Here is a 25,592-nt window from a genome sequence, read left to right as displayed (position 1 = left end):
ACCAAGCTTTTGGTCATCTGCCCTAATATCTCCTTATGTGGCTCGGTGTCAAATTTTGTTTGATAACACTCCTGTGTAGCGGCTTGGGATGTTTTACTACGTTAAAGGCGCTATATAAATGTAAGTAGTTAATCTAGCCAAGAACCAGCACAGATAGGATTGGTTGAATGACCTCCTTCTGTGCTGTAAACTTTTATGCTTTGTGTATTTTTTTTGAATGTTGCAGTTCCACAGAAACTGAGTTGCAATATTCATTGTGTTTTAATTTTATTTAACTAACGGCTTTGTGGGATTTGTGTACTTCTTGTAATATCCTTATGGTGCCACCTGGGCAATATTGCAAGCAGAAGAATTCTCAGCTCTATTTCAGCTCTTATTTTTCTCCTTTTTATTAATGGTTATTAGCAGTTTTCCTCACACCATACCCCTTTTTATGTTGCATCCGATCCATGCCGAGGAGAGTGGGCAAATAACATACTTCGACCACTCTTTCATTATCGCCTTGTAACTGCTTGTTACATGGCATGCAGTCTCTTTTTTTTCTTCTGTCTGGAGAAATGCCCAACATCATTGAGCATTTTTTTTTTTTTTTAAAAAGAGACAACCAGTAGAGACTGTGGAATCATAATTGGGGAATATGTGCTTTAGCCCCTAATTGAATTGTGTAATTTTCTGGCTACATTTGGATGAAGAGATGTCATTGAGAACATCTGTTGTCTGTATAGCATGTACATTTATAGCACTGCTCTTTGTACTTGGCCATGTGAATGTCTAAAAATCAACCCCTTTTATTTTGTTTCCAGTGCCAAAATAGTAGTTCATCTTCAACCAGTTCCTCCCAACAAAGAACCTGGCCCGTATCAGAGTAGCAAGTACTCTTACATTAAACTGTCTTTCAAGGAACATGGACAGATTGAGGTAACTATAATAGCGACTGTTAAAATGTTGTGTAAAGCAATTCACTGATTTTTCATTTTGTATTTGTTAATGCTTCAAAGAGGGTTTCATCAATTACATAAAAATATATTCTGTGGTTAGTGACCAGGCAGTCACTGGATGGTAGGGTTCAGTTTCATAGACATGATGATTGGCATCCATTGCAAATTCTAAATCTCTGTTGGGTTGTCAGACTGTATTGGTGATTCCCAGAAAGAACAAGTTACACACCAGCATTGTGAGAGGCTGAATTGTTGTTTCCATGGAAGGAATGGTTGTGCGGTAAAGTGGGGGAGAAAAAATATCTCTCAGGTTTGTGATTTGTAAATTTCTCTGTTCCTTTTTCACAATATTGTTAAAAATTATACATAAAACCAGTTTGCCTATCTGACCCTACGAAGTGAAGATCACAAAAATGTCAAAGTGCTCAAATGGTTAATAGTCTTAAGGGCTAGTTTAGTTTAAGAGTAAGATTCTGAAATCCATCAGAAAGTGTGCTTGTTTCCAGTTTGGAAGTATTGTCACTTAAATTTAGTTACTTTTCCTTAATCAGCACACCTAAGAACCTCATTTGGTAATGGTGGTATTTAGCTAGCAGTCCACCCACATATCCAAACAGGATTTAAGGCATTTTTTAATATATCGTATAAAAACCTTGCCTATACTGTGCACTTCCTCTAACTTTAACACTTACATCATGTAGCACGTTTATGTCACACTAACACTTCTGTAACACATAACCTACTGTATAGCCATATTTCTTCTACGCCTCTTATTAACCTATTGATCCCACATGACTAACTCCCAGCCTTGATCCTCCTAACTGCCTCCTGTTGCTCATGTTTTTTCTATTGGTGACTACCTGGCTCGCGTTTTTCAGTTATGTTTCCTTGGCTTGCATTTCTCAATTGCTGCCTCCCTGGCTTTCATTTTTCAACTGCATCTATTGGCCCCGTGTTTTTCAGCTGGCTCATTCTCCCATTTTCTTCTACTGCTCTCTGTTTACTTACATGTATTCCCTTTTTAAGCTAGCTGAATTTATAACCATCTTTTTAAATTTCTAAACGACTCACTTGGGTCCAAACATCCCACTTGCCTGACACGACCTTGATTTCCCTGAAACTAGTAGCCAATTCTTGGCTGGCTGCGAGGAAACTGCCTTCTAGTATTTTTCATTTCTTGCCCCCTATATCCCATTCAGGCTTCTTTCTCATCCCCAGCTTCCCAAAGGTCAAAACTGACACCTCACTGTCATCCTCCACCTCACCCCCTTGCTCTCAATCAGGCTTACTGCACTTGTACTATATTTTCCCACATACATTCGGCCAGTACAGTTGAAATATGCTGTGTTTTAATGAACTAACATTTGTTAGTTTATCACTGAGGGAAGCCAGAATAATTTCTCTCAGCCCCTTTAATCCACTACACCCCTTTTCCCTTCTATCCTACCAGATATGCCCCTTTAATATTACTACACCTCAACCCCCTCAATAGTTCTAGACATGAGTCTCCTATCCTTCATTACTCTTCTCCCTCATGTATGTATCAAACTCCTCTTGTATGTATCAAACTCCTCTTAAATGTATCAGTGCTATTTTCTTCAACCACTCCATATGGCAGCGAGTTGCATATTCACATCACTCTATGTAAAGAAATCCCACCTAAATTCTTTATTTGATCTGTTCGTGGTTATCTTGGACTCGCCCACAAGTGGAAACAGTTTCTCCCCACACTATCATAGAAATTTATGACACAGAAAGAGGCCATTCAGCCCATTGTTTCTGTGCCAGCCTAATCCCACTTTCCAGCTCTTGGGCCATATCCTTGTAGGTTACGGCACTTCAAGTGCTTATCCAAGTACTTTTTAAATGCGGTGAGGGTTTCTGCCTCTACCACACTTTCAGGCAGTGAGTTCCAGATCTCCACCACCCTCTGGATGAAAAAAGTTCTCCTCAACTCCCCTCTAATCCTTCTGCCAATTACTTTAAATCTATGCCCTCTGTTTATTGCCCTCTCTGCTAAGGAAAATAGGTCCTTCCTATCCACTGTATCTAGACCCCTTGTAATTTTATATACCTCAATTAAGTCTCCCCTCAGCCTCCTCTGTTCTAAAGAAAGCAACCCCAGCCTATCCAATCTCTCCTCATAGCTAGAATTCTCCAGTCCTGGCAACATCCTTGTAAATCTCCTCTGTACCCCCTCTAGTACAATCACATCTTTCCTGTAATGTGGTGACCAGAACTGCACGCAGTATTCTAGCTGTGGCCTAACTAGTGTTTTATACAGTTCAAGCATAACCTCGCTGCTCTTCTATCGAACCCCTTCATAATTTTAAAGATATCTCTCAGTTTTCCTCTTCGTATTCTCTTTTTCCAGGGAAAAGACTGCCAGCCTGCTTAATCTTTCCTGATAGTTACATCCTCTCAATTCTGGTAACAGCCCAGTAAATCTTCTCTGCACCCTCTTTGGTGCTTCAGTATCTTTTTTTGTAGTTTGGAGACCAGACTTGGATGAAGGGACCTAGTACATGAAACACAAAAAGTTAGCATGCAGGTACAGCAAGTAATTAGGAAGGCTAATGGAATGTTGGCCTTTATTGCAAAAGGGATGGAGTATAAAAGTGGGGAAGTTTTGATGCAACTTTACAGGGCGCTGGTGAGACCACACCTGGAGTACTGCGTACAGTTTTGGTCTCCATATTTAAGGAAGGATAAACCTGCATTGGAGGCAGTGCAGAGAAGGTTCACTCGGTTGATTCCTGGGATGAAGGGGTTGATGTATGTCGAAAGGTTGAGCAGGTTGGGCCTATACTCACTGGAGTTTAGAAGAATGAGAGGTGATCTTATTGAAACATGTAAGATGCTGAGGGGGATTGACAGGGTGGATGCTGAGAGGATGTTTCCCCTAGTGGGGGTATCTAGAACTAGGCATAGTTTCAGAATAAGGGGTCACCCATTTAAGACGGAGATGAGGAGGAATTTCTTCTCTGAGGGTCGTGAATCTTGGGAATTCTCTACCCCAGGAGGCGGAGTCATTGAATATATTCAAGGCGGAGATTGACAGACATTTGAACTACAGGGGAGTCAAGGGGTACGGGGAGAGAGCGGGAAAGTGATGTTGAGGCCAAGATTGGATCGGCCAAGATTGGATCAGCCATGATCTTCTTGATTGGCGGAGCAGGCTCGAGCGGCCGATTGGACTACCGTTTCTTATGTTCAGAACTGCGCACAGTACTCCAAGCATAGTCTAACCAAGGTTCTATATAAATTGAACATTACCTCCCAGCTTTTGTATTCTATTCCTCTAGAAATGAATCCCACTTAACACTGTGTTGTTCCAGTGGCAACAGAAAACACATTTTTAAGGGTCTTGTGAACTATCATCAGACTCGCTGCCTCGAGCGCCAGGCATTAGAAATATGTGGGGGGAGAGTGGCAGTGTAGCACAACTCTCTCAAAACTGGCACAGCAATGTAAACCACTGTTTGACAAGACTATTTGTTAAGTGCAGGGAGCCTCTCTGCTCTAATCTTCCTGTGACAGCGGAGTGTTTAAAGCTAATTGTGGAGTAGACATGTTATCTAATGTACATTAAGAATCTGTATTCGTGCAACATTAGGAACAGTGTTCATTAGCTGTGGTTAAAGGAAGTTCTTGTTCATTATAGGAGCAGCACTGTTTAATTTTAGCTAACTTAGTCTTTGCTGTTGAAATGAAACCTTGTAATCACTGAAGTTTTGCAGCATATTTTTTTCTAATTGTGATGTTGAGCTGCAAGTATATTGTAATGATCATCACATGTCCAAAATCTCATTCTCCGTGCCCAGCAGAAGTGATGATGGATTTGCCTTTCACTTTCAATACATAGGCATGCCATTCCACAAGTGATCATTTCTGATCTTGCCCTCACAGGAACCAAATTGAGACTGGAAGGATCAAACCGAGATTAAAGGGTTGATTTTAACTCTGGGTGCGCGTGGAAGGAGGGAGGTCCAGGCCATTTTAACTTCTGGGCCTCATTTAAATAGTGCAACACCGTCTCCTGCCCAAAACTAGAGGAAGTGACGTCAGGGCTGGCGGGCGGGAGCCTGAGGATGCTGGGGACCCAAGGGAATGGTCCCCAGCATGATGTTAGTGTTGGGGGCCTTGCGGGGATCCACAGGCAATGTCAGAGCTCAGAGCAAGGCAGAGGCTGGGGAGCCCCATGGAACCCTTGCAGGCCTCGGGGAACACTCCTGCTCCTCCTGGCTCACAAAAAATTCCTAGAAAAGTTGAACTTGAATACTTAGCGTGGATTTTCCTGGCCTCTCCGCTGACTGCTGCCAAGTCCTGCTTTCTCATGTGGTCCCTTGCTGCCTCCTGAATTTTATAGTTAAAAAATGGCCTTGTAGCATCGATCTGAGCCATTTGAGTCCCCCTTCCCCATACCATACGTTTGCTGCTGGACGACAGGGTTAAAATCGAACCTTATGTAATGATTTAAAATTGAAAGCAGATAAGAGAAACATAGTAACTGGAGTAGGCCATTCAGCCCCTCGAGCCAGTTCTGTCATTGTATTCGATCATGGCCGATCTGTACTTCAACTCTATTTACTGCACCTTTGCTCATATCCCTTGATAATCCTAAAAATCGTACGTTTCCATTTTCTTATTTTTGACAGATTTTTTGTTACCCTATACTGCTCTTCTAAAACAACACCAGCCCAGCACAGTAATGGTAGACACCTGTGTGAAAAATATTGGCCCTGAATTTGCGGCCGGAGGCTTCCCGCAGGGAAATGCCTCCGATCCGCAAAGAAGATCCGCACCTACCCGGGGCCTCGGGATCCACGGCGACTCGCGCTTCTGGGCCTCTCCGGGTACATGCGGGCAGAGGCCCACGTACCCTGGGGCGCATACGGTCCGCCATCGCCCCTGGGATCACGTGGGCTAGCCCAGCGAGTGAAAGAAGGGAAACCCCATTCATACTTATCGGGGTTCTGTATGTACAGAATTCCCATAAGTATGAATGGGAATACCCCAAAAAATGCATATACACATCAAATAAATAAAAATTGCATATTTCAAAATTAATTAAAATGCCATTTAATGAAATATTTAAAACAAAAATTTAATTTTTTGATAAGTAAATTTAAATGTTTAAAGGGGCTAAAAATATCCTTTCCTTATTTTACAGGTGTTTTAATGTTTAAACGATTGAAAAAAATTATTTTTATAATCATTTAAACTCTTATGCTGGTAAAAGCAGGCCTTGCGCCTGCTTTTACCAGGTGTAAGAATTTCATGGGCATTCGCTGGACAGAAGTTGGGCAAATAGCCCAACTCTCCGCCCGCAGATGCCCTTTTCCCGGGAATGCGTTCGATCTGTGAAGAAGATGCTTGACAAATCGCAAGATCTGGGTTTTCGCGCTTTGCGCATGAAAACCCAGAACCTGCACGGCCCTTGCGGGCGCGTACACACCCATAGAGGCAGCAAAATACGGGCCATTAAAACAAGTAACGTGAAATTGTTTTCTGTCCCAGTTTGAAGTTAATATTGGAAATTAAAATCTATTGGACAGCCAGGCCTCTGTTTAAAACCTATTCAGTTCAAGGTTCAAACTGATGATTCAAGATTCAAGATCATTTTATTGCCATATGTAACTAGTACAATGGAATGCTTACTCCCCACTCACTCCCACAATACAAGCATATAATATAAAAGCAAAAAATAAAAACAAGTATAAATAAAAACAATAAGCAAATAAGCAAAAAGTATAGCAATAACAGTCCAAGTTGCAGGATATGATAAATAGTGCAAAAAAGCCTCAATCACCACTGGAAATAATAGTAATGTAATATGATAAATATATGGTAATATAAGTATAATATATATATTTACATAAACATATAACTATAATATATGGGGCAGTGCGATTAGCAGTTCAGTAGGCGCATTGCCTGTGGATAGAAACTGTTCTTAAACCTGCTGGTCCTGGTTCGGATGCTGCGGTACCGACGTCCGGACCGCAGGAGGGAGAACAGTTTGTGCCCAGGGTGATTGGAGTCCTGGATGATGGAGCGGGCCTTGTTCCGGCACCTGGCCTGGAAGATCTCCTCGATGGACGGAAGTGCGCACCCGATGATCTTTTCTGCCGTATTCACAACTCTCTGGATGGCTTTCTTGTTCTGTGCAGTGGTGTTGCCATACCACACATTGACACCACTCGTCAAGACACTCTCTATGGTGCCGCAGTAAAAGTTCACAAGCCACTGTGTGCTTATGCCGCATTTCCTCAGGCACCGTAGAGGGTAAAGGCGCTGGTGTGCCTTCTTCAGCATAGCCTCAGTATTATGGTTCCAGGCCAGGTCATCAGAGATCTGCAGCCCCAGGAATCGGAAGCAACTGACGACTTCCACTGGTGTCCCGTCTATGCTGATGGGGCGATGGTTCCCTCGGTGGCTTCTGAAGTCCACGATGAGCTCCTTAGTTTTGCCAACATTCAGGGCAAGGTTGTTGTCATTGCACCATCTCATCAACTGGACTATCTCATCTCTGTACTCCGTCTCGTCATCGTTGCTTATCAAGCCAATTACTGTGGTGTCGTCGGCAAACTTGACAATCCGGTTATTGCTGTGTATGGCTGTACAGTCATGTGTAAACAGAGAGTACAGCCAAGGACTGAGGCAGCAGCCTTGTGGCGCTCCGGTGTTGAGAAGCAGAGTGGATGAGGTGTTGTTCCCTATTTTCACCACTTGAGGCCTACCAGTCAGGAAATCCAGAATCCAATTGCAGATGGGGGTGCCCAGGCCTAGGTCCCTCAGTTTCAGGACCAGCTTGGAGGGAATAATAGTATTAAAAGCAGAACTGTAGTCAATGAACAACAGTCTGACGTAAGTGTCCCTCCTGTCTAGGTGTTCCAAAGCAGTGTGTAGTGTTAGGGAGATGGCATCGTCTACAGACCTGTTCGCCCTATATGCGAACTGGAACGGGTCCAAGGAATCGGATATGATGCTGCTTATGTGTGTCATGACCAGCTTTTCCAGGCACCTCATGGCTATGGATGTTAGAGCCACGGGACGATAGTCATTGAGGCCTGTTACCTTGGTCTTCTTAGGTAACGGCAAAATGGTTGTCTCCTTGAAGCACACTGGTACAACAGACTGCTGCAATGAGATGTTAAAAATGTCCGTGAACACAGGAGCCAGCTGGTCTGCGCAGGATGCTGGACAATGGTAGATAAGCTCGTGATTTTCAAAAGCTTTCAAGAAGAAAGTTAGTTTTATATCAGGCTGTGGGATCAATGAAACTGTGTATATATGATTAATATTTTACTCCACAATTTTCTCCCTTTCTGGCATCCCATCCTGAAGGTGCTGATTCTTGCTGGAGTACAGTTAACTGGTAGCTTCGCTCCACCCATGTTGCCACTTTGTGTGTGTGTGAGCTGAAAGAGTGAGTGTTGGAAGGCTGTTTAACCATGGAGAAAATCACAGCCAAGCCCAATCCTGCTATCACCCAGCATCCACACACGGGCATTTTCCAGCATAAGTACAATCAGTTGTGGTGCATGGTGAGATTGCCTAATACTGGGGATCACCTGGTATGTATGCAGTTAATATTGCTAAACGGCTTTGTAAGGTATATTCAAACCTCCAAATGCATTGAAATTTAAGCGCCTTGGGTCCTTTTACTATGTTAAAGGCGCTATATAAATGCAAGTTGTTGCAATTGTGTTTTAATAGTTCAAATTGAAAACTGCTAATTTTATGATTGCTATTGGATATATGAGCATTAGCGAGGTATTGGTTATGAACTACTATGATCAGTGTTTAACATTGTTGTTAAAGTTTTACAGGCGCCTATCAGAAGAATTGTCTCAGAAGCGATGGGAGCGTATTTCAGTATCTCAGCCGATGCAGCCAACCAGTAGATCGCAAGTAGGTATTAATGTGAAAGTCCCTTCCATGATTTATTGTGATCATTCAAAAAGTTCACTACTAAATGTATGAGAAGTGATCTACCTGCATCCACCAGTAGTCTCGTATTCCCCTACAGCACTGCACCCATTACCCATTTGTGCTACCTGCTTCTTTGCACTTTTTATGTGGCAGATTTTTTAAAAATGGAAGGATGGTTGTTGGGGTGAGGGGTGGTGGTCGGGAAGGAGAGGAAGCCCGGGAGGTGGGGGGATTGCTTATTGAACTGGCAAGTGTTGGTCCATATTGCACTTTTTGTGTCGATTATCAGGATGAAACTGTTCCCAGGTATAGCATAAATTTGGTTAGATGCAGTGTTAAAACTCTGTATACCCTGTTTTGATAGTGTGGCTTGATTTCAACCTCAGATGACCTCTGTTTCAACATGAGTCATTCTTGTAGCCTCTTTTCAGTCAAATTGATAATTACAAATACTTCAGTTCTGTGTAGTCACATCCATTAGGAACTGGGTCATTGCAATTAGAGCTCTTGCATCTGGAAGAGAAAGAACCTTTGTCCCATCTCTCTGGGCTAGCTTTGATCTATGTTCCCAAAAGTGAGAAAACACAGTGGCCACCTACTTTCCCACCGCACACTCTTGATTTTGAACTGTAGAGGTTGTGTGGAGCAGGGTTGTAAAATAATTGAAACTGGACTGGCGGAAAAGAACTACAAAACTATTTTTTTAAATGTTTACCAGTACTTCATTAATAGTTAAAGACAGTTTAAACAGCATAGCTGTTTTGATGTTTATACTAGGCTTGGGCAGTTAATAATGATGGGTGAAATGACCCACTTAGATACACCCACTAGCAACCTGGTTGAAACTGCCCAGTCTTATTTCAATTAGGGCCCTTAAAGCTGTAAGAGAGAGGACTTTTAAGATTTTAGTAAGTACACAATTGACATTAATTCGCATACATAATCTATTTTTACATGAACATTTGTACATGGATAAATGTGCATATCTGTTTCATATATAAATTTTTTTATTATAAATGCAGTCAACTACATTTATTATCTATGTTCTAAAAGAATATTTAATGGTTCAGGCCATTCGACACAATCAGTGCATGTCTGGGCACCACACCTTAGGAAGGATATATTGGCCTTGGAGTGCAACATAGGTTTACCAGACTGATACCTGGACTCCCAAGGGTTAAATTAGGAGACGAGATTACACAAATTAGGGTTGTATTCCCTAGAATTTAGATGATTAAGGGATGATTTGATCGAAGTTTTCAAGATATTAAGGGGAACAGATAGAGAACCTATTTCTGCTGGTTGGGGAGTCGAGGACTAGGGGGCATAGTCTAAAAATTAGAGCCAGTCCTTTCAGGAGTGAAATTAGGAAACACTTCTACACACAAAGGGTGGTAGAAGTTTGGAACACTCTTCTGCAAACGGCAATTGATGCTAGATCAATTGTTAATTTTAAATCAGAAATTGATAGCTTTCTGTTAACCAGAGGTATTAAGGGATATGGGGCAAAGACTGATATGTGGAGTTAGGTCGCAGATCAGCCATGATCTCATTGAATGGCGGAACAGGCTCGAGGGGCTAAATGGCCTCCTCCTGTTCCTATGTCGGCATTTACCCTCCACGTGAGCAGATAGTTCTGATCACATTTACCCACCCTGTTCCCGTATCCCTTCAACCCCTTTTCCTTCATCCACCTATCCAATCTAATCTTGAATGTTGATATAATTTCTACCTCAACCACTAACCGTGGAAGTGAATTCTACAGCCTCACAACTCTCTGTAAAGACTTTGTGGCATTAAAAGCATGAAGCTTCACTTTAGGACCAGCCACATAAATACTGTGGCAACAAGAGAAGGTCAGAGGCTGGGTATTCTGCGGCAAGTGTCTGCCCTCCCAAAGCCTTTCCGCCATCTTGTGCCTTCCAAGGCACAAGTCAGGAGTGTGATGGAATACTCTCCACTTGCCTGGATGAGTGCAGCTCCAACAACACTCAAGAAGCTCGACACCATTCAGGACAAAGCAGCTTGCTTGATTGGCATCCCATCCACCACCTTAAACATTTACTCCCTCCATCACCAGCGTACCGTGGCTGCAGTGTGTACCATCTACAAGATGCACTGCAGCAACTCGCCAAGGCTTCTTCGGCAGCACCTCCCAAACCCGTGACCTCTACCATCTAGAAGGACAAAGGCAGCAGGCGCACCACCATCACCACCACCTCCAAGTTCGCCTCCAAGTCACACACCATCCTGACTGGGAAGTATATCGCCGTTCCTTCATCGTCGCTGTGAAGCACCTTGGGACGTTTTACTATGTTAAAGGTGCTATATAAATACAAGTTGTTGTTGTCGCTGGATCAAAATCCTGGAACTCCCTACCTAACAACACTGGGAGTACCCTCACCACATGGACTGCAGCGGTTCAAGAAGGCAGCTCACCACCACCTTCTCAAGGGCAACTAGGGATGGGCAATAAATGCTGGCTTTGCCAGCGACTCCCACATCCCATGAATGAACAAAAATAAATACTGCATTGTACATTACTTTGAATAATGGTTCTGTACTTATAAAATGGAATATCATCAGACTTTGTATGAGCATTGCTGCAGGAAGCGGATATATACTTCAAAAGGAAAAATTTGCAGAGCTGTGGGGAAAGAACAGGGGAGTGGGACTAATTGGTAGCTCTTTCAGTGAGCGAGCACAGGCACGATCGGCCCCTTCTGTGCTGTATAATGGAGTGATAGAGATATGGTTTGACTCTAATTTCTCACTCAGAATGAGTTCTTAATTTCAATTATGCCAATGAAGGAAAATGCAAAGCATGGATTTTGTACTTCCTTCAGGCAGGAATAATCACCTAGGGTCACTGACACATGAGCAATGTTGCTAGCGGTTGAGGAGCAGGTTGCCTGACATCTGTCCCAGTCAGGGAATGGTGTGCAGCAGAGGGAAAGATGATTACATTTTAAGAAGGGACAAAAAAGACATAACAGCCAGATTGAGGTCTCAACTGCTGCTGGTAAAAAATAACTGACTTCCCTTCAAAGTTCATTTCCTGTGGGAGCTTTTAACAATCACATTTAGTAGGAAGTATTTGCATTTGCAAGAGAACAAAAACTTTGAATAGACGATGTACCACTTTTGGTGTGAAATTAATAAGAGTTTCCTATTTCTACAGGCAGGAAAAGTGAGGGCTGCAGGAATTGTGGGTATTGAAAGGAAGCTGGAGGAAAAACGAAAGGAGACCGACAAAAACATCTCTGAAGTAAGTCATTCTAAATGTTCAAGGCCAGCCATCCGTCTGGATCCGCTGAGACCATTTCCTGTGAAATGCTGGTGTGAGTGCTGTGTTGTAACAGATCTCCGAGAGTGTTTCACCCTGAAAAACCAAGTTAGGTAGTTAGTATTTAGGAAGGAAATGTCATTTATATGAGTAAACTTTTCTTTAATGTTTGCACCTTGTTTGTTTTATGCATATTATAAAAATGCCTAAGATAAATTTGTTGCAAACTTAGTTTGTGCTTCCCTGATTTGGATATTACACTATAGTACAGTGCTGAAGACAATAAAATTAAGATACAGTTGTTTCTATCCCAAAGACGTAGCAATTGGTGTATCTCTTCCGGATGTCTCCACGTGACACTAAGGCTACTAGCAACACAACAGTGATATTATGCATTCATAAGAAGGTACTTGCTGCACTATGTAGGTTGTCTTTAAGGAATTGACAAAGGTTTGCAAAGATTATATTCCTAAAAACATTTTATGGAAAGAAATATAATTTCTGGTTTATCACCATAAGAACATAAGAAACAGGAGCAGTAGGCCAATCGGCCCCTCGAGCCTGCTCCGCCATTCAATAAGATCATGGCACTTTCCCGCTCTCTCCCCGTACCCCTTGACTCCCTTGTAGTTCAAATGTCTGTCAATCTCCGCCTTGAATATATTCAATGACTCCGCCTCCACAGCTCTCTGGGGTAGAGAATTCCAAAGATTCACGACCCTCTGAGAGAAGAAATTCCTCCTCATCTCCGTCTTAAATGGGTGACCCCTTATTCTGAAACTATGCCCCCTAGTTCTAGATTCCCCCACTAGGGGAAACATCCTCTCCGCATCCACCCTGTCAATCCCCCTCAGAATCTTATATGTTTCAATAAGCTCACCTCTCGGTCTTCTAAACTCCAATGAGCATAGGCCCAACCTGCTCAACCTTTCTTCATACGTCAATCCCTTCATCCCAGGAATCAACCTAGTAAACCTTCTCTGCACTGCCTCCAATGCAATCCTTCCTTAAGTATGGAGAACAAAACTGTACGCAGTACTCCAGGTGCGGTCTCACCAGCGCCCTGTAAAGTTGCATCAAAACCTCCCTACTTTTATACTCCATACCCCTTGCAATAAAGGCCAACATTCCATTAGCCTTCCTAATTACTTGCTGTACCTGCATGCTAACTTTTTGTGTTTCATGTACCAGGACCCCCAGATCTCTTTGTACCACAGCATTTTGTAGTCTCACTCCATTTAAATAATAATCTGCTTTTTCATTCTTCCTTCCAAAGTGGATAACCTCACATTTTCCCACATTATACTCCATCTACCAAATTTTTGCCCACTCACTTAACCTATCTATATCCCTTTGTGTCCTCCTCACAACTTGCTAACCCACCTATCTTTGTATTATCAGCAAATTTGGCTACAGTACACTCGGTCCCTTCATCCAAGTCATTAATATAGATTGTAAATACTTGAGACCCCAGCACTGATCCCTGTGGCACCCCATTAGTTACTGATTGCCAACCGGAAAATGACCCATTTATCCCGACTCTCTATTTTCTGTTAGTTAACCAATCCCCTATCCATGCCAATATATTACCCCCAACCCCATGCGCTCTTATCTTGTGCAGTAATCTTTTATGTGGCACCTTATCGAATGCCTTCTGGAAATCCAAATACACTACATCTACTAGTTCCCCTTTATCCACCCTGTGTGTTACATCCTCAAAGAACTCTAGCAAATTTGTCAAACACGATTTCCCTTTCATAAAACCCTGTTGACTCTGCTTGCTTGTCTTATGATTTTCTAAATGTCCTGCTATTACCACCTTAATAATGGATTCCAGCATTTTCCCAATGACCAATGTTAGGCTAACTGGCCTATAGTTTCCTGCTTTCTGTCTCCCTCCTTTCTTAAATAGTGGCGTTACATTTGCGGCTTTCCAATCTGCTGGGACCTCTTCAGAATCCAGAGAATTTTGGTAGATTACAACCAACGCATCCACTATCTCTGCAGCCACTTCTTTTAAGACCCTAGGATTCAGGCCATCAGGTCCAGGGGATTTGTCAGCCTTTAGCCCCATTAGTTTGCCTAGTACTTTTTCTCTAGTGATAGAAATTGTTTTAAGTTCCTCCCTCCCTATAGCCCCTTGATTATCTGTTATTGGGATGTTTTTAGTGTCTTCTACCATGAAGACCGATCCAAAATAATTGTTTAGAGTCTTTGCCATTTCCCTGTTTCCCATTATTAATTCCCCAGTCTCATCCTCTAAGGGACCAACGTTTACTTTAGCTACTCTCTTCCTTTTTATATACCTGTAGAAGCTCTTACTGTCTGTTTTTATATTATTTGCTAATTTACTCTCATACTCTATCTTCTCTCTCTTTATAATTTTTTTAGTCATCCTTTGCTGGTTTCTAAAAATTTCCCAATCCTCTGGCCTACCACTAATCTTTGCAAAATTGTATGCCTTTTCTTTCAATTTGATACCATCCTTAACTTCCTTAGTTAGCCACGGATGGTGCATCCTTCTCGTAGAGCCTTTCTTTCTCACTGGAATATACCTTTGCTGAGATTTATGAAATATCTCCTTAAATGTCTGCCACTGCTGATCTACCACCTTACCCTTTAATCTATTTTCCCAGTCCACTTTAGCCAACTCTGTCCTCATACCCTTGTAATTGCCTTTATTTAAGTTTAGGACACCAGTTTCAGACCCAAGTTTCTCACCCTCAAACTGAATTTGAAATTCTACCATGCTATGATCACTCTTTCCTAGGGGATCCTTTACTATGAGATCATTCATTAATCCTGTCTCATTACACATTACCAGATCTAAAATAGCCTGCTTCCTGGTTGGTTCCTCAACGTATTACTCTAAGAAACCATCCCGAATACACTCTATGAACTCGCCCTCAAGGCTACCCTTGCCAATTTGATTTGTCCAATCTATATGATGATTAAAATCACCCATGATTATTGCAGTACCTTTCTTACAAGCCCCCATTATACTATATTACAGAAATTAGCATACCAACACTGTATCTATCAACTAGGGCGATTCTCTGAATATTAAGGCAGTGCTACAGGTGAATCTGGGGCTCGAAACATAATAGTAAAGTGACTTTTGAGTGTCGGCACTAATGCTAACTGCTATAGAGTAAGTTGTTCCCAATCTGCACTAAAAGAAGGCTGTGGTATTTCCCTCAGAGAGGGGAGAAAGTCTCAAGTGAGGGTCAAGCCTACTGGTACCTACCAACTCCTGGCAGGTGGCTACAGTGGTCACTAGGAGCAGGCCAAATTTCTGCCCTTTAAGCGGCAGAGCTCTGAAGGCCAAGTGGATCTGAAAATTGAGAATAACGTGCACGGAAAGATAACTGTAAAAGAAATGTGGGACTTGCTGAAGAGTGGATTCCATTTTTTTTTATATATTAAGAGATGCCAAAATCTTTAAGACGTCTGACAGAAATTGTAGAAACCATTACAGTCAGTCATAATTGTAGGTCTTACTTACAGAAAAGGAATTGCTTAGTAGCGGAGTGCTACACTTTTATAATTTATTTAAAAAAATTATATTTACCATACACAGGTAATGTAACCTCTTATTTTCATGATTGAAGAGTCAGGTAACTCTTAACATTCAGTGCTTGGGTTACACAAGCCTGCAGAGAAAAAGGCAGATTACAATGCGGACCATGCACTGTCACATTAAAAGCTTAACCCATATTTCTGTAATTCAATTTGAACAAAACGAAATCTGGTTTTTAACTTCACTGGTAGTGTTTGGTTCTTTTCTTTTTGGTTTTAAAGTGCTATAAACTCATTATATATGTTTCAGGAGTGCATATAATTCATGCAATGCTGAAACCATCATAAGGTTGAATTCAGAAAAAAAATCAATAAATATCTCACTATATATTGGGTTAAAGTACCATGTAATCTCCTTTCCCCCGCCGCTCTCCTTAAAAACCCCCCCCAAAAAAGCAAAACTTCACGACAAAAAATAATGTTCTCCGAATTTCTTTTTAAGTCCTTTGGATATGACAAATTATTTTGATTTTACAGATGAATGATATCATAGTTAGTGACCCCAGGTTCTAGTAAAGGTTTCCTGCCAGCGCTGTTTGTCCCTGATAAGAATCCTGCAGTTCAGTTCTGTTTATCACAGGAAGTTCCTGTTAGGTGTGTGCCCATTCCCTTTTGTTCCCAGAGAGTCTCTGCACAATTCCATCATTGGAGAAACAATGCTAAGTAGACTATTCTACTGGCTGTTTTCAAAAAAAAAAAAAAATTAGTCCTGGAACTTTCCACAGGCCATTCAGCTTATCATCCCGAAGAAATTTTAGTATTTTTATTTGCATTACTTTAGATCAGAATATGTTTACACTCAAGAGCTCAATATGGATTTAGAATTGCGTCTATTTAGCCACACCACTTAAAAATAGGGGAAACCTTATGGCTTGTGACCATAGGTATATATTTTTAAAATATTACTGTGATATAGAATTATTTGGAGTGTTGGCCGTGACTCAGTGGGTAGCACTCTCGCCTCTGAGACAGAAGGTTGTGGGTTCAAGTCCCACTCCAGAGACTTGAACACAAAAATCTAGGCTAACACGCCAGTGCAGTGCTGAGGGAGTGCTGCATTGTCGGAGGTGCCATCTTTCGGATGAGACGTTAAACTGAGGCCCCGTCTGCGCTCTCAGCTGGATGTAAAAGATCCCATGGTACTATTTCGAAGAAGAACTGGGTTCTCTCCGGTGTCCTGGCCAATATATATCCCTCAATCAACATAACAAAAACTGATTATCTGGTCATTATTACATTGCTGTTTGTGGGAGCTTGCTGCGGCAAATTGGCTGCCGCGTTTCCTACATTACAACAGTGACTACACTTCAAAAAGTACTTAATTGGCTGTAAAGCTCTTTGGGACGTGCTGAGGTCATGAAAGGTGCTATATAAATGCAAGTCTTTTTCTTTTATTAAGCACTGATTTTTTTCAGTGTAAATAACTAGGAGTAATTGGTTCTCAGATGATTTATATGGATAAGTGACGACATATTATTTGTACCTTGCAATTTAAAAGATGAAGCTCTACAATTGTCTTCAGTAAATAGTCAGATTTTTAAAAAATTTGATTGCTTATTTGCACTGCCAGAATAGACTTAAGAAGGAATTCCCAAAAAGCAGGTTGCCGAGAACGTCCAGTTACATTTTGTCTGCACTGCAAGTTTCAGCAGGGCTGTGCTATACTAGCTAAGGCTTCTTCGGCAGCACCTCCTAAACCCGCGACCTCTACCACCTAGAAGGACACCAGGCGCATGGGAACACCATCACCTCCAAGTTCCCCTCCAAGTCACACACCATCCTGACTTGGAAATATATCGCCGTTCCTTCATCGTTGCTGGGTCAAAATCCTGGCACTCCCTTCCTAACAGCACTGTGGGAGTACCTTCACCACAAGGACTGCAGCAGTTCAAGCAGCTCACCACCACCGTCTCAAGCCAAATTAGGGATGGGCAATAAGTGCTGGCCTTGCCAGTGACACCCACATCCCAGGAACGAATAAAAAACAAACTAGCCTCTCTGAACCACTCTCCCCCATTTACTTTTCCATTTGCTACTGACTGCTGAATCTGTCAGTAGTAGTTCACAAGACCTATGGAAAAAATAGGTCTCCCTTGGTGCCAGATCAAGGTAAGTTGGAGAGGTTATATTTCCACATGTAGCCGGTGGCAGGAGGACTGCGTGTTTGATGTCACCTGCACTTTTATAATACAAAAGCACCTTTAAACAGTCAGGCTTTGCAAGTCCACCACCCTGCTTAGTTACCATTTGTTTTGAGATGCTGATTTAAAATTAAAGTTATGTATGCTAATTTTACCCTGCTGTCCAGGATGTTGACTACTTGGTCTCAAGCCAATAATTTTTTTTTTATTCGTTCATGGGATTTGGGCATCGCTGGCAAGGCCAGCATTTTATTGCCCAACCCTAATTGCCCTCGAGAAGGTGACGGTGAACCGCCTTCTTGAACCGCTGCAGTCCATGTAGTGGTTTGGCACAACTGAGTGGCTTGCTAGGCCATTTAGAGTCGACCACATTGCTGTGGGTCTGGAGTCACATATAGGCCAGACCAGTTAAGGACGGCAGATTTCCTTCCCTAATGGACATTAGGGAATCAGATGTGTTTTTACGACAATATTTTCATTACTAGCTTTTTTATTCCAGATTTTTATTTAATTAACTGGATTTAAATTCCCTAGCTGCCGTGGTGGGATTTGAACTCATGTCTCCGGATCATTCGTCCAGACCTCTGGATTACTAGTCCAGTAACATAACCACTATGATACCATACCCATTATAAGCATTCTTAACTCTTCTAAGGCAACTGCATGCCAAAACTTTCAGGTAAGCAGGTCAGTCATTTTGAACCCCCCAGCTTCCCATAAATCCACCAGCCCCCTGTTGATTCATTGTCTCAGCTGAGCTCCATTATACATGTTGCTACATTGAAACTTACATTTGAAAATTATTGCAACGAGGCATACTCTGTCAGAAATAAGAGATTCTAATAGATTTTGTAGACACGCTGCAGCTGAGATCTTGAACTCAAGGCTGACACTGGCCTGCAAGTTGCGGATAAGAAATTAATATTTCAGAAATTGGAATCATGAGGTTTAATTGTAATTCTTTACTTAAGGGTTAAGATCAGCTGCAGTGTGGCTCCATAGCCTCTCTAAAACTACAACAGATGTTCTCAGTACTCTACATTTGATCCTGATGTGCAAGCGGAATGTACCCAATTCGGAAGCCAGCCATGTTTGTGAATTTGTAATATTTTTACTTCAATTCAGTTAAAACTGGATTGGTTTTAATTTTTTGAAAATAGATGAAATTCCACCCACTGTCATTGTGAGTACTGTAAACAGAAACAGTTCACAACGAATTATAATTAATGTCATTGTGCTTTTTTTGATTTTTCAGGGTGAGGGGCAGGGATTATTTTTGTTTATGAAATGCGCTATATGGAGTTAGGTCGCCGATCAGCCATGATCTCATTGAATGGCAGAACAGGCTTGAGGGGCTAAACAGCCTACCCCTGTTCCTATGTTCCAATAATGATTGCTGATGAGCACTTCAGAAACTGAATAGGTGGAGTTACTGAATCCAACTTTGAGGAAGGTGACCTAAGATTAGTGAGTATACAGTTGCTAACCCAGATGCTTTAGATTCAACTGTGCATTAATTCAGCTCTTTTCATTGCCACTTTGGTAATATCATCATCTTAAGCATTTCCAGCTGAGGCGCTCCAGGAGATCACTGACCCAGCTGCTCTCCCCATGTTACTTTTGCGCATACCATGATTATGGGCCTCGTTCAAAGGCCAGTGGGGAAAAAGGCACTTGTTTTCCATGCCTTTTCATTGTAACCCATGAAAAATCAATTCCTTTGTACCATTAGGATCACAGAGGTTGGGTTGTTTATTTTTCACTGTGCCACCGGCCTGCTGTGCTATCTATGTAATCCATTATGTGAGAAGTAAAAAATGAGGCTTCTCTCGTCTCACTTCGTTAGTTCAGTGTATGATTTCCTGCAGTCCAAAATAAATTTTTGGGCAACACCTACCACCATGCAAGTTTTAAAATGTATATTAATTTGTAAAGTGAGAGAGGTAAAATTATCTAACAATTGGAGAAGAAAGATCTTTTCCTAGCCAGGACTTTGTGGGGGGAGGGGTGGAGTTTTGAACTTCTGCTCAAAGCTATTGCAAAGTCAGTGAGGCAGCTGCACCACCCACTGAAAACAGGCATTAGGAGACGGCGCTAAAAGTAGTGCCCCGGTGAAGTCAGCGCCCCAAAGGGGGCGCGACTCAATTTTTCCTCCTTACTCTTCCAGGCCCAACAAAGCTCTTCAGAAAAATTTCTTGGCCTTTTATTAGGTAGTCCTTTTTAAGGCCACTCACATCCTGACACAAATGGGGGGGGACGGCTGTTAAAATCACCTTCATTGAGTGACGTTGTTCCTTGCTTTCATAGTTTGTGCCCTGCAAGCCTCCTTCAGCAATCATGGGTGAGAAGAATTGGTATTTCTAGAGTACAGCTAAAATATTTTTATGATTGACATTCATGGATAGAGAAGCCAAATAGAGATTCCCAGCATAAGCCACATGATCAATCTTATGGTGCAGTGGTAGCACACTCGTCTTTGAGTCAGAATGTTGTGGGTTCAAACCAAACTCCAGAGACTGCTGCACATAATCTAGGCGGACATTTCAGTGTAGTACTGAAGGAGTGCTGCACTGTTAGAACTGCTGACTTTCGGATGACATGTTAAACCGAGGCCCTGTCTGCCCTCTCCGGTTGACATAAAAGATCCCATGGTGCTATTCAAAGAAGAGCAGGGGTGTACTTTCAGTTTCCTGACCAACGTGTATCCTTCGACCAACGTGTATCCTTCAACCAACATCACTAAGATAGATTATCTGGTCATTTTTCTCATTGCTGTTTGTGGGACCTCACTGTACGTACATTGGCTGCTGCATTTCCCTACATTACAACAGTGACGACACTTCAAAAGTACTTAATTGGACGTAAATCCTCTCAAGTAGCAGTAATAGAGACAGTGATACCTTGGGGAGAATTCCGTCTGAAACCTGTTGGAACAAGCTCCTTGTTTCTGTGGAAAGATGTAGTTGGGTTTTTTCGCATTCCAAATGGTAGCTAATGTTTGCTAATACAGTTGATATTAGCTGTCCTTATTCAAAAACTTCACACTTACAAACTTTACTTTTCATCAGTGCCAAACTTCCCCCTGAATTGAAGGTGCTTATGTTTATTTTTGTAATATAGTTGTGAATATTAGTTCTTTGGTCCATAGTAGCTCCAATTGTAAGTTCTTCCTGCTAGGGAAGCATAATGAAAGACACAGTTTCCCTCCAAATATTGTGCTTTGTTTTTGCTGACTAGGTGTTAAATTTAGAACACAAAATACATTGGTGGAATGAATTCCACAATGTAATTGAAAATGTCCATATTTTTCCTTTAAATCTTAAATTATTCACCATGTGATTATGCAGCCTTACATAGAATTACATGGAAGATACAGCACTGAAACAGGCCATTCGTCCCAACCAGTCCATGCTGGTGTTTATGTGCCACTCGAGCCTCCTCCCGTCTTTCCTCATCTAACTCTATCAGCATAACCCTCTACTCCCTCCTCCCTCATATGCTTATCTAACTTCCTCATAAATGCATCTATACTATTCGCTTCAACCGCTCCCTGTGGTAGCGAGTTCCACATTCTCGCCACTCCCTGGGTAAAGACGTTTCATCTGAATTCCCTATTGGATTTCTTGGTGACGATCTTATATTGATATTCATCTTATCTTTTATCACTTTTTTTGTGCTCAATTTGAAAACCAATGATATGCAAATATGCTGCAAAATTCACCACCAATCAAGCATGTAAAAAGTCATTTTAGTCCCAACGTCTCCGCATTTTTGATACAATGAGGTGGAAAGCAGATGTTTGCCCTGCTTCCAAATTTCACTAAATAATTTCCTGCAATTTAGGAACTGACAAATGATGCCATTAGCACATGATCACACGATACTTACAGATGGGGAAGGCCATTTGGCCCATTTAAGTCATCCATCCAGAACAACCCTACACTTCCCCCATTATTGCTTCGAGTTGTTTCATAATTGATTCCAAGGCGTTTGGCACCATCACTGCCCAGATATCTATTTCAAGTATTGATCACTCTCTATGTGAAGAGCCTACTGAGATTAGTTACAAAGTTATCCTTTCCTACTTTAAACCTGTGCCCCATTGTCCTACTCTCACCATTTAATTTAAAGTAGAATTCCAAATTAACCTTTACCATGTCATTTACTATCTTGTATCCCTCTATACGATCACCCCCAGGATGCCTTGTTTCCAGTCTGAAAAGCCCACGTCTCTCCAGTCTTTTTTCATAACTCAGACCCTTAATGCTGGGATCAGCCTCGTGGCTTTTCTCTGTAGTTTCCAGCATTTGAATGTCTCCCTTGTTTCTCAGCAACCAGAACTGGTCACGATACTGAAGGTAGGGTCTGACCCAAGCACTGTATAGTTTGATCCCTACTTCCTCTGACTTGTATTCTACTGTTTTGGCTATCTAGTTCAACATTCTCTTGGCTCTGTATTAGCATTTTAATTTCAGATATGTTGTCTTTTAAGTTTTGTACACTCAATTATGACAAAATAGTCATGTGTTTTTATAATTCTGATTATTGCTGTATGCCACATTGTAATTGTAAGCCTAATTTTTCCTTTGATTTCCAGGCCTTTGAAGACCTCAGTAAACTAATGAAAAAGGTAAGCTTCCACCAACTCCTCCTAATCAGCTTGTAATGATATTGTACGTTACATGAGATGATTTAAATAACTGGTATTTGATGAATAAGCTGATAAGTGGTTCCTCCATATTTAATGCAAGCAAAGATAACATATACAAATGGAAACTATTATTTTGGACCTCTATGTGAAGAAGCAAATATTTCACTTTAATTTTAGAACATGTACTGAAGTAACCATCCTGTCAAAAATCAGAAATCTCCCTCAACAAATACTATGAAATGCTTCTAAATCTCTGCATCTATTCTTGCAATTCTCTCAGCTGAGCAGCAGGCAGAGGCAGTGGCTAGCCACCGACCTAGAGATTATCTTAATCACCATCCTTTCTCACGATGAGAGCACAGGCCACTGCAAGGCTCACTCTGTCATTGCAGCCTCTCTGTTGTTACCTTTATCACCTTCGCATTCAGTTTTAAGTTGTTTGTCTTTCCATACTTTCTAAATTCTGCCCAGATAAGCAGCTGTGAATTTATCCTCCTCCTACTGAAACTCCCAACTCCTTAACTACTAGCTGATCTTATCACCTCGTCAGAATATAAATTGAAGTCACCGTCATAGGCAGTGCAGGAGATAGACAATAACAACAACTGATTGCATTTTTATAGTGCCTTTTAATGTAGAAAAACATCCCAAGGCACTTCAGAGATCTAATCAGATTTTTTTTTTAAATTGATGGGTAGAGGCCTGGGATTAGATCACCCATCTGACCTCTTTCTTGTCGAATGGTGCATGGCACCTGTAGCAAATAAACGGGTGGGTGTGTGTATATGTTATTCCTCTTTTTATAAAAAAAAAAAATTCAAACACAAAGTAAAGGTATAAAAAATAGAAACACATTGCAGCATCACCTACATGTGCTGTAGAAATTGGATATCTAAGTTTGATTTACCCTGTTGTGATGAGTTCTTGGTCACAACGCTCCTGGTGAGTCCAGGGTTCTCCCCATAGAGGACAAGAACATTTAGAGGGATAGTTACACATGGGCAACTCTAGCATGGCTCCTGAGAACAGCATTCCCCAAGGCTTTGTTGGTTGTCCACTCATTTTCTTATAAGAACATAAGAAATAGGAGCAGGAGTAGGTCATTTGGCCCTTCGAGCCTGCTCCGACATTCAATAAGATCATGGCTGATCTTCTACCTCATCTCCACTTTCCGGCACTATCCCCATATCCCTTGATTCCCTTAATATTCAAAAATCTCGCGATCTCTGTCTCTCTTTCTTGACTGCAAGTGGTGTGTGGCTTGAGAGGGAGGAGTGAGCTCTTTCTTGACTGCAAGTGGTGTGTGGCTTGAGAGGGAGGAGTGAGGGGGGCATCTAAAAGAATGTTATACCCTCATGAGAAATTACCAAAAAGAACACCTTAAAAAAAACCTGTCAAGAAACTATAAACAACAAGACACCAGTACAAGCAATCATAATGAGGCTGCACATTCCCTTTGTTCAGAGAAGTGGCTTAGATGTGGATCACAGCAGCGCATACTGGTAATTGTTGATGGGTGGTTTGAAATGAAAGCCTGTTGGTGGTCATTATAATGGCAAATGATCATCTCGTACAGCTCATGTTACCGCTAATTCATGATGGTCAATGCTTTAAACTTTACTAATGTAAGTCTTTTTATCTGACTAATGAATTATAGAATGTATTCAAAATGGACTAAGTGATCTAAGTGTATGTTGCTGTTTTTTAGGCCAAAGAGATGGTTGACTTGTCAAAATTAATAGCAAATAAAATCAAAGACAAGCAAGGTGAAATTTCTGAGGACGAGGTAAGAAATTTGTCTTGCAAATTTTTAGAATTTTAGTTGACCTCAAAAGGAATATTTGTATAGCATCTTTCAAGTTGCTCAGGAACGTCATAAATCTCTTCACAGACAATCAATTAACTTTGAAATATAGTGATCGCTGTTATGTAGGCAGCCATATTGCACGCAGCAAGATCCCACAAACCGCAATGCAAAGACTGGCAATTGAATTTGCTTTATGTGCTGTTGGTTGAGGGAGGAATGTTGGCCAAGGCACCAGGGAAATACTCCCTACTCTTCTTCCAAAATGCCATGGGATCTTTAACGTCCACTTAAACAACTGGAACAGGGAGATGGGACTTTGCTTTAATATCTCGTCTGAAGGACAACAACGCTAACAATGCAGCATTCCTTCAGCACTGTTCTAAAGTGTCAGTCTAGATTGTGTGTTCAAGTCCAGGATGAAATATTATGCATTAGACATGATTGGATAAAACAGAAACTTTGTTTAAGTTGCCAATCCAATAGCCCAGCCAAGAAATAATTGCAGGTGCTTCTTTTGGTGATATAATCTACTCGGTCAACAAAGACCCAAGCAAAAAAAAGCAGGAAAAATAATTTAGCTCGAATAGAAGGGCCGGACTATATTTCTCTCAGAGAAATCAGCTTTTATCATCAACCTCTGATAATCACATACCTTTTCCTTTGGTCCTGCATTAATGTGTTAACAATCATCATTGGACTTGTCTCTGATGAGCATAACAACTTTAGCAGTGCCCTCAAATGTGCTATAACAGGAGCTGACTTTTACATTTTGGGAGAAATGTAGTTTTGCATTTCTGTTCTAAGCAAATCAGCCAAAGTGCTAAATGTATTTTTTCTGCTCATCTTGCTTGGATCTTGTTGATTTAGTCTTTGTGAAATTGTGTAATCGTGTTAGTTATTCTTGTTGGTATGCAAGATGTCATTGTGGTTGGTGCTTGAAGAGGTGACTAAGATTCAGCTGGTATTGGATTTACCAGGGGTGTTAAGTTGAAGCAAGGCTATTTTCTGCTAGGGCAGAAAGAAAAACCCAGCACTGAATTACAGGGGCCCAGGACCAGTTTTCCTGGCCACATTTTCAGCTGGGGGCATAGGCACAGCCAGCAACAAAGTAATCATAGGGAAGCCAGGTACCTGCCCACATGCTTTCACTTAAGACTTGTTCAAACCAATTGTCATTTTTAACAAATTTTTACAACTATTTGATTCAGTGGTTTTCAAACTTTTCTGGGCTGGAGGCCACCAAAACCACACT

The 25,592-nt window shown here is 41.5% G+C and overlaps 1 protein-coding gene across 3 annotated transcripts in view; it reads left to right on the top strand.

Moving 5' to 3' along the window:
* Positions 1 to 25,592, top strand: part of vps36 (vacuolar protein sorting 36 homolog) — a 100,650-nt gene that overhangs the window by 51,320 nt on the left and 23,738 nt on the right. For all 3 annotated transcript variants that reach the window (XM_085999432.1, XM_085999433.1, XM_085999431.1), the window contains exons 4-8: positions 804 to 918; positions 8,766 to 8,855; positions 12,058 to 12,144; positions 22,480 to 22,512; positions 24,242 to 24,319. In XM_085999432.1, coding sequence (XP_085855558.1) covers positions 804 to 918; positions 8,766 to 8,855; positions 12,058 to 12,144; positions 22,480 to 22,512; positions 24,242 to 24,319 — 403 coding nt within the window. The remainder of the gene's footprint in view (positions 1 to 803; positions 919 to 8,765; positions 8,856 to 12,057; positions 12,145 to 22,479; positions 22,513 to 24,241; positions 24,320 to 25,592) is intronic.

The sequence above is a fragment of the Somniosus microcephalus genome, chromosome 10 (genome assembly GCF_052327205.1).
Source record: "Somniosus microcephalus isolate GS21.2 chromosome 10, FLI_Smic_1.0, whole genome shotgun sequence".
Taxonomy (NCBI): Eukaryota; Metazoa; Chordata; class Chondrichthyes; order Squaliformes; family Somniosidae; genus Somniosus; species Somniosus microcephalus.
This window is presented reverse-complemented; position numbering and strand designations above follow the sequence as displayed.